The sequence below is a fragment of the Haliotis cracherodii genome, unplaced genomic scaffold, assembly GCF_022045235.1.
Source record: "Haliotis cracherodii isolate W230 unplaced genomic scaffold, xgHalCrac1.p SCAF_23, whole genome shotgun sequence".
NCBI classification, from domain to species: Eukaryota; Metazoa; Mollusca; class Gastropoda; order Lepetellida; family Haliotidae; genus Haliotis; species Haliotis cracherodii.
Window position 1 is genome coordinate 2,860,185 of NW_027266279.1, and position 17,348 is coordinate 2,877,532.

The following is a 17,348-nucleotide window of genomic DNA, read 5'->3' on the forward strand; positions in this document are numbered from 1 at the left end:
TTTGGGTGAGCAATCATATTCAAGTCACATCTTTTATTCTAATTTGATACCTCTCTTTGTGAGGGTGAGCAATCTTATTCGAATCACATCTCATATTCTTATTTGATACCTCTCTTTGCAAGGGTGAGCAATCTTATTCAAATCAAATCTTTTATTCTAATTTGATACCTTTCTTTGTGAGGGTGAGCAATCTTATTCAAATCACATCTCATATTCTAATTTGATACCTCTCTTTGTGAGGGTGAGCAATCTCATTAAAATCACGTCTATGGAGCTGATACTTTTACTGTAGGTCACTTTTAAAAAAAGACAATATAGAAAATGAAGCTTTGTCTGATCCTTAGCAGTCTGTAAATAATTGAACCTGGACCAGACAATCCAGTGATTGATATTATCAGCAATGATCACCACCTGATCCATTAAGCTGCCTTGTACAACCAAAAGAGGTCAATGTGGACCTCTTCTTATCCCAAAGGGGAAAAAATGAATAATAATAATGATAAAATACTGGCTTGTTTCGTTGTGCTCACCTCCAGAAAGTGTTCTATTTCAGGGAGTGGCAGCAACAGCAGAAATGTGGAGAACCCAAACAAAAACATCATAGAAATCAGGAAGGGATCTGAAACAAATGACAGGTACAAGTTTCAATATTTGCTGGAACCATTATCGTCTGCACAGCAAGGTACACTGAATGAGTGAGTGAATGTTGTTTAATGCCACTATCAGCAATATTTCAATCTTCATCTGGACCAACCAAACCAATAACTGAAAGAATGAGCAATGGTCAAGAACACTGGGTTACATTTCCATGCATTAAGTCTGACCACCAATTCATTTTAATTGCGTCTCATTACATAGTTATTATTTCTTCAAAGACTTCCATGGGAAGAAATTTGGACCGACTGACAAATATTCAACGATTGAAATTAGAAAAATAAATGACTTTGACATTGTAAATAATATGTATAAAAATGTTTATTCAAACAAACCCACTCATCTTTTGCCATCATTTCACAATCATACTTTCTCAATATGTCAATACACAATGCCAAGTACTGGAAACTTTGACGGTTCTGAGAAAAAAACTTAGCACATTCAAAGAAATTATTTTTGTTTCGTAAGTATAACTGAGGCAACAGCTGTGCTAACAGATTTACTATCATATTCTTTGTTTAGCTATTTTGCTAAAATATTGTTGGCTACATTATTGTATCATATTGGGAAAAAAAAAATATCGATTTGTAGTAACATGCCTGATACTCAAATATTCAACCTCTGACAACAAGCATGATGCACTGTGGTCCCTTCCTCCCAGGTCCTAAACAGGCGCATGCATCATGGTAAACTTACAGTTAGTGTAGATAGGCTTTCTGAACGGTGGTCCCTTCGAGAAGCAGAACGCAACTGATATGTACATGTAAGACGACACCAGGAATATCACAGTAGACTCCCAGGACTGCACATTCTCCAGATCCTTGCTGGGAGGGGGTTCTTCATACCTAAATTACAAGAACAATACACCAATACTTCCACTTTGGGTGCAACTTGAGGTATTCAGGCAAACAGGTCTAACTGTCTGTTTGCTGTCTGGAAATACTGTTTGGAACCAGCAGCATAATTATTAATCAACAGTAATATTGACATATATATCATATCGAGATGTAAGTGATGTGATATACTGTTAATCTTGAAATTAATGCGTCTCCAAATAATCACGACTGCTGGCTCCTAGCCACAAATGAGACTCAAAATCAATGCGACTCCCTCCACCCCATCCCCAGTGGAATGATACATATCCTTACCTTAATCCAATCAAACAGCAAATAACGCCGCTTATTAGCACTGAGTAAAGCACTTCCGTAATAACAATAAACAGTGATTTCCTAACAACAAGACACAGTTTATATGTTTATTCTGTTGATTAGCATGAAGGAAGTTCAAAGGCAACGAGGGCAAAAGTGAGCATGTCTCACCAATACCCGTGACCCGCCTAGTGTGTCAGTAGTTTCAAATTAAATAATGGATAGGGTTAGGGTTTGAAAAATTCATAAAAAATGGGAAAATTTATAAAAACAATTATTTTCTTTTGCCTCCACCCCTCCATATGACACAGATTATATGTACTAAGTTTGAGATGAATCCACTGCGCGGATGGATGGACGGACGGACGGACGGATAGAACCTTGGTATATCTATATACCCCCGACCCTTTACAGTTCACTGATTGGAGTGGTCAATGATGCCTTGTTTGACATGAGTGGGTAGAACTCGTGACCCCAGCTGTGATAATTTTAACTCACCGGATGCCCATTGTGTAATTTTTATTCTTTTAATGACTTTGTTATATACTTGTTACAACTGCTGCTCAATAAACCGTGTTTGTGTTTATATTCAAGTTGCCATTTTCGCTATCCAAAGTGTACAGTGAGGCTGTCTTAATCTTGATAGTCATTTTGAAGACACAAATGCGAAGTTTAATAAATGCGAACAAAGATTTACAGTATATCCAGAGGTAAGTATTGTGATAACTATCATATCTGGAGGTAAGTATTGTGATATATATTATATCCAGAGGCCAGTAATGTGATATATATCATATGCAGAGGTAAGTATTGTGATATATACCTAGTGGTAAGTATTGTGATATATATCATATGTAGAGTTTGTTTTGCATGTGAAATACATTATCTGAGGATATTTTGTTTACATAGGATAATTTTATGATAGGGCACTCACCAAGACTGAGATCGGAGATAGAAGTATGCTGAAACTTGCATGCCTCCGACAAGCAACACTTGCATGATGATGGACAGCAGGTTGGACACCTTGACCAGACTCCCGGGCGGCTTCTTCCTGACCAGCTTGTGGTAGGGGCCGGTGTACCCCACTGAAACAAGCATCACAACATTGAGTGGTTGTCCTGACCAGCTTGTGGTAGGGGCCGGTGTACCCCACTGAAACAAGCATCACAACATAGTAGTGTGGTCCTGACCAGCTTGTGGTAGGGGCCGGTGTACCCCACTGAAACAAGCATCACAACATAGTAGTGTGGTCCTGACCAGCTTGTGGTAGGGGCCGGTGTACCCCACTGAAACAAGCATCACAACATAGTAGTGTGGTCCTGACCAGGTTGTGGTAGGGGCCCGGGTACCCCACTGAAACAAGCATCACAACATAGTAGTGTGGTCCTGAACAGGTTGTGGTAGGGGCTGGTGTATCTCTGTATCCTTTGCAGGATGCACACCTCACAGGGTACAACCATATCACACATGACCACCTCGTCCTCAGTTCAATCAGCTCTTAGGACAGACCTGGGCTACTGGGGACCAATTCTACCATGGAATGTCCAGGTGTTTGTGCAGTAGGAACTTACTCAGGACAGACCTGGGCTACTGGGAACCAATTCTACCATGGACTGTCCAGGTGTTTGTGCTGTAGGAACTTATTCAGGACAGACCTGGGCTACTGGGAACCAATTCTACCATGGATTGTCCAGGTGTTTGTGCAGTAGGAACTTATTCAGGACAGACCTGGGCTACTGGGGACCAATTCTACCATGGAATGTCCAGGTGTTTGTGCAGTAGGAACTTACTCAGGACAGCAATGGTGGTTGTTATGACCAGGTCGATGTACAGGAACTCAAAGTCAGACAGGTTGGCACCAAACTGAAAAACAAACATGAAACTGTCACAAACTGGCCAACACTAACTGAAGTCTATAACCACTGGTTTATCACTGCATAACTATCTATCCAGGGTTCCCCCTAGACACCAATATCTGAGAGTCACCTTGACTCAGCCTATGCATTTTTGGGAGTCAAAAATATTTTTTGAGAGTCAAATGTTTTATTGTATGATAAATGAAATTTAAAGTGTTCACCGTTAATTTTACACTTAAAGTCTTTAGTTTAAGTTGACAAGTACTAGTCAGTGTACTCAGCTGATTGTACTACAGAGAAATAAAGGATATATGATTGAAAAACAAAGTTTGTTGGTTTTATTTTTTCACTACCTTTAATTATTTCACAGATCATAAAACAATTTACAGTAACAGTAATGTCAGGACGAAAAAATAACATCAGTCTTAACTATTAAAATATATTTCATGTTTAGATTATGATATAATATTACCAACTCATTCAGTGATCAGTGAAGTTAACTGAACTTGTGAAGCATTATCACATTTGTGTTAAATAGTGTTCAATAGTATTTAACTACTACATGTACTAGTATCTTGGTCTACTTTCTCCTTTCTCTTGTTTGAAATAGTTTGACAGCTTTTCCAAAGTCAAATTGTGTCTTTGGTTAGTCAGTCGATTGTGTACAGGATTCTTTATGGCATTCTGAACACTGAACCCCCTCTCACAGGGCGTTGAAGAAACAGGTATAATGCATGCTAATATAGCTAGCTTCACAAAATCAGGATATGTATCTGCATCATCTCTGATGTTTACGCAGTTGGTCAAAAGTAAACACACCCTTGTAGCCTCTAACATAATGTTTAAACAAGAGGAACTGGTTCAAAGCTCTGTCCCTCTGTAAAAGTTCTCCATAGTTTTCCAAAAGCTTCTCAAGCTGTTTATGACCATAGGTGACAAGATCATCTGGATATCTTGAAGGGTTGAGAAGCATGTCAAAACACTTCAAGATATCTAGATCATCTTGAGGGAACCTCTCTGACAGTTTATTCTAAAGAGAATTAATGTAATTGACAAGAAGAGAATTAAACCTCATTGGGCCATTGTCAACTACCTCCACATTTTTGTAATTCGTCTTCTGCCCCTGTTGTGGAGCGCCTAGGTCTTGAAGGACAGTATTGACATGGTGTGATCCCTGCTTCATGGTTTCCAATGTCTCCATCGTTGCATTCACACAGTGTCTAACCGCCGACATATTGACTTTGGCCTTTTGGAATGTAAGGCTTAAAATCCCAATTACGGACAAGACATCTAAGAGTAAAGCCGTTACAAGAACGAACAAGGAGCTAGCCATGAACTTATGTGAGCCAACTGCTTTAGGATCTCGCACTGCATGTACATCTTCCAATGACATAATAATGGCATCATATGTCTGCATAATCATTTTCACTGCTGCTTCCACTGATAACCATCTTACTGGGGTAGGTTCTTGAACCTGTCTTCTTTTACCATGTAACAGGTCTTGCAACTCTCGTAGTTTATCATACTTCACAGAAGAATCTGTATAATATCTGTATAAGATGCCGATGTGTCTGTGATAGTGGTTTAGGTAGGGGACATCACGAGCTGCTTGTGATGCCGCTAAGTTTAATCTGTGAGCTGCACAATGGACCTGCACCAATTTGGGATTTCTTCTTTTCAACCTCGCCCCCAACCCATTTAATCGCCCAGTCATGACAGCGGCACCGTCTGTGCCAAGACCCAGTACTCTGTAGAAATTGTCATTGTTCTCATTTACTAGATGTTTTCTGTGAAGAAATTTGATCAGACTCTCCTCAATCCCTGCAGCAGTACAATCATGAACGTGTTCATTTCCAGCAAAACCAACCTTAACTTGGCCAGTGTTTACATCAACGTATCTAACATAGATAGCAAGTTTTTTTTCTACATTCACATCACATGTTTCATCTAGCATGACACCAAAGAAGGGACTGTCTCGGATAGCTTTGATTTGATTTTTTTCTAGCACATCAAACACACACCGTTCCATCTTGTCAACAATTCCGTGCTTTCTGTAAAAATTGTTGCAATTGGTAATCCCGTTTTCAACTTGCATTTCCATCAAATCTCCAAATGCATCTGACGAAATGTTACGTTTTGCCATCACATAAACAGTTCTTAGTTGTTTTACATGTGATTCGGTTTGTGCATTTCTATTGTCTTCCACAACATTCTGTACGTTTGCTTTCGCGGTTTCAAATTGTCTTTGCAATTCTAAAATCTTAATGGAATCAACATGATCTTTCGACTGTTCATGTCGGGTGAGAGTTGAATGTTGGTAATTTGTACAGCCTTGCACAAAAGGATTGTTTTGTTTTGCATTCAAACAAATGTCACATGTCATTCCACCTGTTCCACGCTCGTATCTTAGCCACAAGAATTTTGACAGCCATTCCGTCCGGAAAACGCGACTTAATTTCGGTTTCTTAGGACTAGCCGCTTCTATGTCACTTACAGTACTTGAATTGTTTTTATCACGTATCTCTTCCGTTTTCTTTGAAGACTTTTCATTCACGTTTTCTTTAAATTTGAGAAATTGTCCCAAACCAAGTTGTTTCTTTTTGTCGGCCATCGCGACACACAGAACTGTCAAACACAACGAATGTATTGTCCCCTCTAGGAAGCAATGGTTCAACCAATCAATAGCGCTAAATATTACTCTCTAGAGGGGTCAATGGCTTAATTTAGAATTGATATTAGGCCGGGGAAATCCCAAATAGCGAATCGACGATGCGTTTTAACACTTTTAATATTTTCTGGTTGAATACAGCTTTATTAGCAACAACAAACACGCCCGAAGCCTTGTATTTCGTATATACCATATTTATTAGGGGCAATTAACTACTGGAAAAAAATATCTCTCGTGTTCTATACACACAGGCTTTAGTATCATTTCAGGCAGAAATAGCATAACAAATCCGAATTGAATTACGCAAGTTAATCCTGATGTTACACTATATCTGGTAATAAGAATGTGTTCTCTGTATATCTGACATTATGTTTGCTATCTAATATATTAATTTTATTTAAAATTTCATTCGATAATGTTTACCTAACCTTCGGCAAAATCGTGTGTCCCTCTGATACTAACAACTTTCATTTACCCCGTTCCATAGGGTCCGCTTAACCACAAACCATGACCGCATTACTCATTACACATTATTCACAGCACCAATGTTAATATTTTATTCTGTTTGATAAACATGTGGGAAAATATGCCAAAACGTAAAAAAAAAATTCAATTTGCGTAGTTTTCCTTTGTTTACATCACATGCTGTCATAGAAGCCACACGATGTGTGAGTGTTACGATCATTTTAATTATTTTGTCGTGTATCTCACAGTCGCAAAGTTGTGTAGCATATCTATAAAATTATGCAATACAATATGTAAAGCCCTCGTCTGTTCTGATTTTAGCGTTTGTCTAAAAACGAGAGAAAAGTCTGATCATGTGATAGGCTATGCAAATTAGCCCGCGGCAGCGGTGATTTGCGAAGTTATGTTACTTCTAAAAACAACAATTAATTAAAAACAAGACATAACTTTTAAGACAATACGTTGTCTACGGAAAATGTTTATGAATAAGTTCAGGTAGGTAGTTGTAATATTCACATTCCAAAGCTGATAAACAAGAACCAGAAACCATATGCCGAGCGGATATCTTTTAATTGCGTCAGTCATGACGCAGTCATTTATTTCTGGACGTATTTTTCCTTAATTGAGAGTCATATACGCAAGAATCCTGCGTCAGGGGAAACCCTGTCCATATCTCTATCTATCTATATGCCTGCATAACATTCCTCACATGACATTTGATAAGGAAAGTTTACCATAGTGTTTGAGTGTGGTCTAATGCTGTTTTTGAACATGAGTGTCTCTTAGTGTGGGAGGAAAACTCTTTATGTCAATCACAAACTATACACATTTGCTGAAACACAAATGCCCAAGCATGGTTGTGACAGACCAAGGATCATATGTGGGGCAAATCTAAGATTTGAACCCACGACAACTGCATACTGACTAGACTAAGGGACATAACCCTACACAGCACTCTCTGCCGGGCTAACTGCTGACTGACCGTGTAGAGGATGAGGACAGACACGAACTGTATGAAGCTGTAAAGAGCCATGTACTTGAAGCAGCCGAAGGAGGTGACCAGGGCTGCTCGACCCTCTCTGAAACAAAGGATTTGTCATGCCATAAATAACTCCAAATGATAGCGGTCTTATGTTGCTTTCAAGAATATTCAAGCACAAACTGAACAATCTTAATGTACTCTTTTAAATGTGTTATGATAACGCTTAAAAAATATTTATATTTCCATTCTTTCAGTTTTAAACAGGTAGTATTTTCGTTTTCCAGGTCAACCTGTTTCAGCCCGAAAAGAAATTGCATTAATTGTCCCAGCCCCAACAGTAATGGCATTGCCTGTACAAACCCTAACACAAATGACATTACCTGAACAAACCCTCACACAAATGACATTACCTGTACAACCCTAACACAAATGGCATTACCTGTACAAACCCTAACACAAATGACATTACCTGTACAACTCTAACGCAAATGACATTACCTGAACAAACCCTAACACATATGACATTACCTGTACACACCCTAACACGAATGGCGTAACTTGTCCCAGCCAAAACACAAATGGCGTTACCTGTCCAAACCCCAAAAGATGTGGTGTTACTTGCCCCACTCCAAAAGAAATGAAATACCTCATGGCAGTGACGACACACTCGATGTTGGAGATGCGGGATGTGAAGGGTGCTGCTACGGATGCCTCTGCTTCTGACAGGGAGATGCCTGCATGGGCAGCCTTCAGAGCCTGACACAGAGACAACCCAATGTCATTGCTACCTGAACAACATCTCCAGTCGTTCAACATCTAACTCAAAGACATCAGCCTTCGGAGTGCTAATCAATGACCACCCAATCACCACAAAGTTATTGTTCATCTTATGTGGAATTACATTACCCAGACATTATAATGGAACACAATTAAATTGCAGTGATACTGAGGCATCTGATTGACTAACAATGCCTGCTAACGGACTGCTGATAAAAGAATGGTTTGGGCTTGTGTTACATAACTGCACTGAAATCGAATGTGGTCTACATTTATTGTTGTGTTAATGATTAAATAAGCAGTCCGTGAAGTTATCATTGTTGACGTATATATTTAAAAGAACTGACTTCGGCATGTTTTTGTGTTCTTAAGCATATTTACAGTGTGTGCATTGTTTCTTACAGTAATATCTCCAGAAATGCAAAAATGATTCAACTCAACTCTTAAGTTGCTCTGTACTCATGTGAAGTCCACTTCTACAGTTTGAGAAGAACAGAGTTTATAATAGGAAGAAAAGAAAACATAAAAAAATATATCTTACTTCACAATCGTTTGCACCATCCCCACACATGCCGACAATGTAGCTGTAACAAAGAAGTTGACATAAATAAGTGAACGCTGTTTTATGCTGTTATGAGCAATACTGTATTCAATGTTATAAACGCCCAAGGCGCTCTCAAAATTTGAAATGGGGGCTCTTATTAGAATATTATTTTGGTGAAATAAATGATCATAAATTTTGTGGTATATGCTGACAGCCTGAAATGTTTATATACAACAGATTTATTTTTCCAGAATTTAGTTGCCCATAATTAGGGTGCATATAACACACGATAAAAGATATATTTATAGATAAAATAAAAAAGTCTTGTGTACATTGAACAATCGAAAGTGGTGCTCATTGAGATTGTTCAATGTCCAATATATTAGCAAATATCGCCATGAGCGCTTATTACGTGGAATACGGTATATGACAAACCAGAGGTGAATAATGTGAGCATTGACACTGTTACAGAGTGGGGTATAATGACCGGTGAGCAGCCAGGTCACCCCTGGCAGGGACAGTTCTTTAACTCAGTTCTTTATATTAAGCCGCCATCTTGATGTTATAGCAGAAGTCATTGTTGCTTATCCTAAGTGTTCTACCCGGAAATCCTCAAAGGTGAACATTCCATAGATCGTTTTTAAGCATTTTACAGGAATATTTCCACTGAGGACACTGACTTCACTCATTATACCAATGTATGGAATAAAACCCAGGTCCTTTGTAACACAATCAAACACTTTAACCACTCGGCTACCCTATCTTCCCCTTTTTCACATGGCTGTTTCTTCCCATGACAATCCCCCAGACATTCTGGGTAAGAATAGTTCCCCAGAAACCAATGCAAGTAAACAAAGAAAGAAAGAAATCGTCTTGTGACAAGTCTTACTCAAGTTTCTGCAGGTTCTGAATCAGCTGACACTTCTGTTCTGGTGACATTCGAGCAAACACTGTGCCTTTGGTACAAATCTGATGCAAAAATACAATACTAATTACCAGTCATGTTATAGTTATGAAGGAACATATGGTGCATCATTTTTTTATTATCTACAAACAGAACTGCAAGCACCAGTGGAGCTAGGTAGCACGTGTCTCCATAATACACAAGTATTTCACAATCATGACAATATCACAGTAGTTTGATGTAATGATGTCACTGGTCCATCTTATTCCTGAAAGGGGAATGGGTGATGGAGGCAAAAGATATGACCCCCCACCCCAACCACCCCTCATCTGCAATTTAATCTCAGTTCATATTTGGAAGGCAGGGTTTCTTCTACTTCAGCCACCTTAAGCCCATGACAGGTTTCACAAGATGGGAATCAAACCCTGGTCGTTAGTTTGACAAGTGAACACTGTAACCACTGTGCTATGCTACAAATTCATTTGGAATAATAACACTACCACATGCACCTCATGTGGAATAACAACACTACAAACTCATGTGAAATAACAACACGACAAACTCATGTGGAATAACAACACTACCAAATGGCCTTACCTTCTCGAGCATCTCTGGGAAATGAGCTGTGATGACCGCGAAGGATTTGCCAGTGATGGCAAGGTGATGGCGTGGCCCCTCATCAGACACATTCACTGTCCTGTAACCCTGTGCCAAGAGGATGGTGATATGTGACAACAGGACAAGCATAACAGTGTTCGAAACAAAGACGGAAGTCCAGGAGCTGTCCAAACCTCTTTGTTTAAAGTTCAACAAAAAGGGTTCCCTAGATTCAAATAGAGAGGCAAACATCAAGGATCACAGGACTCCCATGAATTTCGAACACTGTAGAAGAAGCATGCATCATTCAACTGTGACCTCAGAAGTTTAGTCTTTCTTGTTATAAAGAATACAAGAACAACACGTTCCATACTGTGAAAAATTTACATATTTCTCCGTAATTTTATTTTTAAATTTTCTGATTATTCATGCATTTAAGTATTTCATAATAATGGAATATATTGAACATATACACTCAACCTTTGATAGAATTGTCCCCGATATACAATTACATTTAAACATATTCAGAAATATATACAACTTCTTCATACATTTTGACAAGATAACAATGCAATTTTTTAAATCTTTTAAATGGTTTGTGTTAATTTTGCAAAATAAGAAATGGTACTTGTTTTCTGTTTTGCTTCAATTTTTATTAAATGAAGCACCATCCTCGATTATCCAGTGTTAAATATTTCCCATCTATTATGATATGTGCCCTGGCCCTGGACCTATTTGCCATCATTGTTTCATTTCAGAGGCAATGTCACCAGATCCATCACTAATTTAGCACAGACTTTCTCTTGCTTATGACCTTAAAAACAACCGAATAAAATGACAAACAAATTTTGATGGAATGTTTAGCTAGAAGTTTTCCTGAATATTAAATAAGTCAGTGTGTGGTTATGGTTTTATGCTGCGCTAGGCAATATTCCAGCAATATCATGGCGAGGGACACCAGAAAAGGGCTGAACACATGACCCTGCTGGCCCCTTGTGTATAAGACAAAGGGAGGGAAATCCTCGGATGAGGAGGTGTTTGTTTTGATGGCATTGTTTAGTGTCATGGCATTCAAACCAAACCAAGAAATATAGGGATGAAAAATCACAATCGCTTGCTACCTCACATCAATTTCACAAATGTTAATAGTATTCTAAGGACTGGAAGAATTTTGAACATTCTGGGGGTGTTGCTTTATGTTATCACAATTGGGGTGAGTGTTTAAGTGTTCATTTCAGTCCCTGAAATGGCTCCATGATTGCAAAGCATAATACCCTGCATAACCAAGGATGATCTACCACTGGCTAAAGCACTAAAAATGATTTATAAACATACAAAATACTTGGTTACGACATATTTGCAAGATATGAACATGGACAATAACAATCATGCAGTTATTAGTGAAAGCATTGGATAGAAGCATGCAGATGAACAGATTATTCAACATTATTGAAACCAAACCTCCATGGGGCAGTCCGAAAATTAGCTCCACTGACCTGATGCTATGGTAGGCGGTGATGTGGGCACTTATACTTAATTCATACTTTTTAAGTAATCCCTCAATACATGTTTATGATGACAATGTATAAGAAACTGTAAATGGTATTTTTTTAATAAAAAAAGGTTAAGAAAAATTATATATTTTTTTCCATAAAAAATCCCAAACAAATATGTTCAAATACATGGCAGGAAACCAGTGATTAATAGTTGCACTTTATGATTTTCTCAATTAAGTTCACCAATTTTTCGTTTTTCACGAACATCAAATGAGTGTAACATTCTGCACCCCGAGAAGTTGATGTTAGTGTTAGATGTGAGTTAGAAATCTAGTGTTAGCGATGCAAAGTGACTGAGCGAGTTAGAATGGTTTTTTTACAATATTCCAGCAACAATCTAACAATACTACAGCAGAACAACTTTTCAGCAGCTCTCTTTATCCTTATGGAATACTTCTGACAACTGAAATGCAAAATAAGGCCTAATTCCTAGAATCTATACTGCCAGGAATACTCTTGGATGGTAATATGAACAGGATTCTCAGGATCTACTCAACATATTCTTACTTTTCAACCTTCTCAGTTAAAAAGATTTGCACAGATTGAGAAATATATACAGGGATTTACCTGGACCTTACAAGCCAATAAGGTTAACAGTCACATTACCACTTCATCCTACCGGGTACCCATTTACTGCTTCAAACAAAGTCACCTGCCCAAGGAGACACCACATGTGTTACATGTGCTTCAGTGTAGGGCAGGACTCAAGTCTAAGCAACTCTCAAGAATCAAGCTGCCAAATTTTCCATGCAATGACTCCCTGTGATCGACAATGCTTAACTGAATGCAGTACACAGGACCCTGTGTCACCCTACAATTACTGACCAATTTAGCCGACAAATGAAAGAGACACATCTTTTATTTGTCTCCAATGCTGATTTTGTATTCAAGCTTAGAATATTAATCTGTCATGATAACTTGTTGATGGAATATTGCATGTTAGATTTATTTCTTGTAGTATATATGCAAAGTACAGGTATGGATGGGAACCTTTCTGCAACATGCTCGGCCATCTTGATCACGTCTAAATAACTTCAACTAGGAGGAAAAGTAAAAGAATAAAGAAAGAAATAATGATAAAAATGCTGTAGAGAAATATGACAAATTATATTAATAAATTAAAAGTGACAGAAAAATTTGGGATGGGCAAAGGAACAGTCCATTTTTATAAATTAAATTTACTGCATATTTCTGTAATAAACAGTTGCGGTTATGGTCAATGACCCAAGTTGATGCGTCTCTTTTGGAATAAGTGTGTGTCGCCATAGTGGCAAAATAAAGTTGTGTCATTGCTGCCTGAAACAGGTAAACCACTGAGACATTAGAGAATAAACTCCGAACACTGAGGAATTACAGATTACCTCGTCTCGAGGGAATTAATTTCAGCATTATTTCCCATTCTCAAGTGATTAATTGTTGCTGGAATTTATTTCAATTTATCACAAATGGGCCTGGCAAGCGACAGCTGACCATCAAGGGCTTGGCTAGTACAAGTAAACTTTTCACCAGGTCTGGCTAGTTACAGCTTGACTGGGCTTGAATCAGCAAACTAGTAACCAGGCATGGCCTTTCAGGGTCCTGGCATGTATTAGCAAGCCTTTCAGCGTCCTGGCAAGTATTAGCCAGCCTTTCAGCGTCCTGGCAAGTATTAGCAAGCCTTTCAGGATCCTGGCAAGTATTAGCAAGCTTTTCAGTGTCCTGGCAAGTATTAGCAAGCCTTTCAGGGTCCTGGCAAGTATTAGCAAGCCTTTCAGCGTCCTGCCAAGTATTAGCAAGCCTTTCAGGGTCCTGGCAAGTATAAGCAAGCCTTTCAGGGTCCTGGCAAGTATTAGCAAGCCTTTCAGGGTCCTGGCATGTATTAGCAAGCCTTTCAGGGTCCTCGCAAGTATTAGCAAGCCTTTCAGGGTCCTGACAAGTATTAGCAAGCCTTTCAGGGTCCTGGCAAGTATTAGCAAGCCTTTCAGCGTCCTGGCAAGTATTAGCAAGCCTTTCAGCGTCCTGGCAAGTATAAGCAAGCCTTTCAGCGTCCTGGCAAGTATTAGCAAGCCTTTCAGCGTCCTGCCAAGTATTAGCAAGCCTTTCAGGATCCTGGCAAGTATTAGCAAGCTTTTCAAGGTCCTGCGAAGTACTTGCAGGCCTTTCAGCGTCCTGCCAAGTATTAGCAAGCCTTTCAGCGTCCTGCCAAGTATTAGCAAGCCTTTCAGGGTCCTGGCAAGTATTAGCAAGCCTTTCAGGGTCCTGACAAGTATTAGCAAGCCTTTCAACGACCTGGCAAGTATTAGCAAGCCTTTCAGCGTCCTGCCAAGTATTAGCAAGCCTTTCAGGATCCTGGCAAGTATTAGCAAGCTTTTCAGTGTCCTGGCAAGTATTAGCAAGCCTTTCAGGGTCCTGGCAAGTATTAGCAAGCCTTTCAGCGTCCTGCCAAGTATTAGCAAGCCTTTCAGGGTCCTGGCAAGTATAAGCAAGCCTTTCAGGGTCCTGGCAAGTATTAGCAAGCCTTTCAGGGTCCTGGCATGTATTAGCAAGCCTTTCAGGGTCCTCGCAAGTATTAGCAAGCCTTTCAGGGTCCTGACAAGTATTAGCAAGCCTTTCAGGGTCCTGGCAAGTATTAGCAAGCCTTTCAGGGTCCTGGCAAGTATTAGCAAGCCTTTCAGCGTCCTGGCAAGTATAAGCAAGCCTTTCAGCGTCCTGACAAGTATTAGCAAGCCTTTCAGCGTCCTGGCAAGTATTAGCAAGCCTTAAAGCTTCCTGCCAAGTATTAGCAAGCCTTTCAGGGTCCTGCCAAGTATTAGCAAGCCTTTCAGCGTCCTGCCAAGTATTAGCAAGCCTTTCAGCGTCCTGCCAAGTATTAGCAAGCCTTTCAGGGTCCTGGCAAGTATTAGCAAGCCTTTCAGGGTCCTGACAAGTATTAGCAAGCCTTTCAACGACCTGGCAAGTATTAGCAAGCCTTTCAGCGTCCTGCCAAGTATTAGCAAGCCTTTCAGCGTCCTGCCAAGTATTAGCAAGCCTTTCAGCATCCTGCCAAGTATTAGCAAGCCTTTCAGGGTCCTGGCAAGTATTAACAAGCCTTTCAGCGTCCTGCCAAGTATTAGCAAGCCTTGCAACGACCTGGCAAGTATTAGCATGCCTTTCAGCGTCCTGGCAAGTATTAGCAAGCCTTTCAGCGTCCTGGCAAGTATCAGCAAACCTTTTATTGGGCTTGGCTTGAATCATGGTATTAGCAAAGCTTTCACCAGACCTGGCTTTTAACAGCAAACTATTCAAGGTCCTGCGAAGTACTTGCAGGCCTTTCAAGGTCCTGGCCACTATTTGCAAACCTTTCAAGGCACTGTCTGGCCATAGAAAACCTTTCAAGGTCCTGGGAATTACTTGCAGGCCTTTCAAGGTCCTGGCTACTATTTGCACACCTTTCAAGGCACTGTTTGGCCATAGAAAACCAAGGTCCTGGCTAGTCATAGCAAACATTTCAAGGGACTGGTTAGCCATAGAAAAACTGTTAAAGGGGCTGGCTTGTAAAAGCAAAACATTCAAGGACCAGGTTAGCTAATTCAAAAGGCATACCATATTTGACATACAAAAGGGCCAGGATCCCTTAACTTTGATGTCCAGTACATACACAACCTAAACACTGTGAGTGAGTGAGTGAGTATGGTTTTACGCCGCTTTTAGCAATATTCCAGCAATATCACCGTGGGGGACACCAGAAATGGGCTTCACACATTGTACCCATGTCAGGAATCGAGCCCGGGTCTTCGCGTGACGAGCGAACACTTTAACCACTAGGCTACCCGACCACCCCTCCACACAGTGTTGTTCCTAATGAAGCCATGTGTTAATGTCTGCCCTGATTAGTGTTGAACACAGAGGGAATTGTTCAACCATTGGTGAAACAGCCCCTATAAAAAGCCTGATTGGTTTATTTTGCAGGTCAGTACAAGTAGAGTTACGTATAATGACACAAAATTACCCACATCGGGAGCATGGCTACAGCCTGTTTCACTCTCATTGTCTACACAGTCAAACTGAAAAGGGTAACCACGGAAACATCCAATATCATCTTGTAGTCATTAAGTGATAACAAGTTTGTTGTTTAATGTGATGGCGACCCATAGTGAGTTTAGATCAGACAATCCAGTGACTGATATAATGAGCAGTGATCCATGCTGTCAGGGGTATGACGACACAAATCATCAAGACCATCCTGTCCATGAATTGCCTCTAACAATTTGCTGGAGACACAGAATCCCCACACAAACAAGTACAATGTTCCAGGTGGTCTTCTCCTAGTGACTCTAGCATTATGGTTGTGAGTGAGTGAGTGAGTGAGTTGTGTTTAACGCGCTTTTAACAGTATTCCAGTTATATCACGGCGTGTCAGCTTAATGTGGGAGGAAAGCCCGAAGTGATGCAGGTCTTAGACGTTTACCACTTCAGTGAAACCCACGAGCACGGGTATGGTGCTGACAAACCTAGAAACATAATCGGGGTGAAGCGGGATTCAAACCCACAATCATAGGTTTCTGGTGTGCCCAAGGGACGCAACTCTGCACAGCGAATCGCGGCGCTTAGACGACTGGGCCACCCGTGCCCCCTTATGGTTGTGACAATGACCCTTAGACTTTCAGGTTCAGAACACTGAAGTATGTATCATTACATGGATATATCCATACTACACTATTGAAACAAATAATTGGTATATTAAGTCTGACATCAAGCATCCTGAACATGGCCGTCGGTATATCACTAAAAACACTGTCAAAATCAAGAATAGCTAAAAGCCAGATTCTATAGCATGCTACAGTCAAGCAAAGCTCAAACTAAATATATTCACAACATCAGTACCACAAAATTAAAAAGCATATTCTAAAGGTTACCAAATTGAAAATTACAATCGAACAATCCCCAAACAAGTAAAGAATGATATGAACAAATGTATTATAGTACCCAAAAGAAGTTAAAGAACATCCAATTTTTTTAGTGAGTGAGTGAGTATGGTTTTACGCCGCTTTTAGCAATATTCCAGCAATATCATCGCGGGGGACACCAGAAATGGGCTTCACACATTGTACCCATGTCGGGAATCGAGCCCGGGTCTTCAGCGTGACGAGCGAACGCTTTAACCACTAGGCTACCCGACCACCCCCAATTTTTTAAATTCTTTTTTTAAAATGACTATAGTTAATCTGGTGTTGTTTGA

The 17,348-nt window shown here is 39.9% G+C and overlaps 2 protein-coding genes across 7 annotated transcripts in view; both read right to left on the bottom strand.

Annotated features, from left to right (window-relative positions):
• LOC139471817 (polyamine-transporting ATPase 13A3-like) overlaps positions 1–17,348 on the bottom strand; it is a 66,989-nt gene that overhangs the window by 2,824 nt on the left and 46,817 nt on the right. For 3 of the 6 annotated variants that reach the window (XM_071254319.1, XM_071254316.1, XM_071254315.1), the window contains 10 exons: positions 13,142–13,189; positions 10,596–10,703; positions 9,984–10,063; positions 9,092–9,134; positions 8,420–8,529; positions 7,774–7,870; positions 3,593–3,665; positions 2,737–2,887; positions 1,351–1,499; positions 531–619 (listed from right to left, as the gene is read on the bottom strand). In XM_071254319.1, coding sequence (XP_071110420.1) covers positions 531–619; positions 1,351–1,499; positions 2,737–2,887; positions 3,593–3,665; positions 7,774–7,870; positions 8,420–8,529; positions 9,092–9,134; positions 9,984–10,063; positions 10,596–10,703; positions 13,142–13,189 — 948 coding nt within the window. The remainder of the gene's footprint in view (positions 1–530; positions 620–1,350; positions 1,500–2,736; positions 2,888–3,592; positions 3,666–7,773; positions 7,871–8,419; positions 8,530–9,091; positions 9,135–9,983; positions 10,064–10,595; positions 10,704–13,141; positions 13,190–17,348) is intronic. The other 3 variants (XM_071254320.1, XM_071254318.1, XM_071254317.1) reach the window with 1 other exon arrangement.
• Positions 13,667–15,494, bottom strand: LOC139471885 (protein SON-like). The gene is made up of 3 exons (XM_071254398.1): positions 15,260–15,494; positions 14,379–14,869; positions 13,667–14,198 (listed from the first exon to the last, which is right to left on the bottom strand). The coding sequence occupies exons 1-3, from the start codon at positions 15,362–15,364 to the stop codon at positions 13,667–13,669; spliced, it is 1,128 nt and encodes a 375-aa protein (XP_071110499.1). The 5' UTR covers positions 15,365–15,494.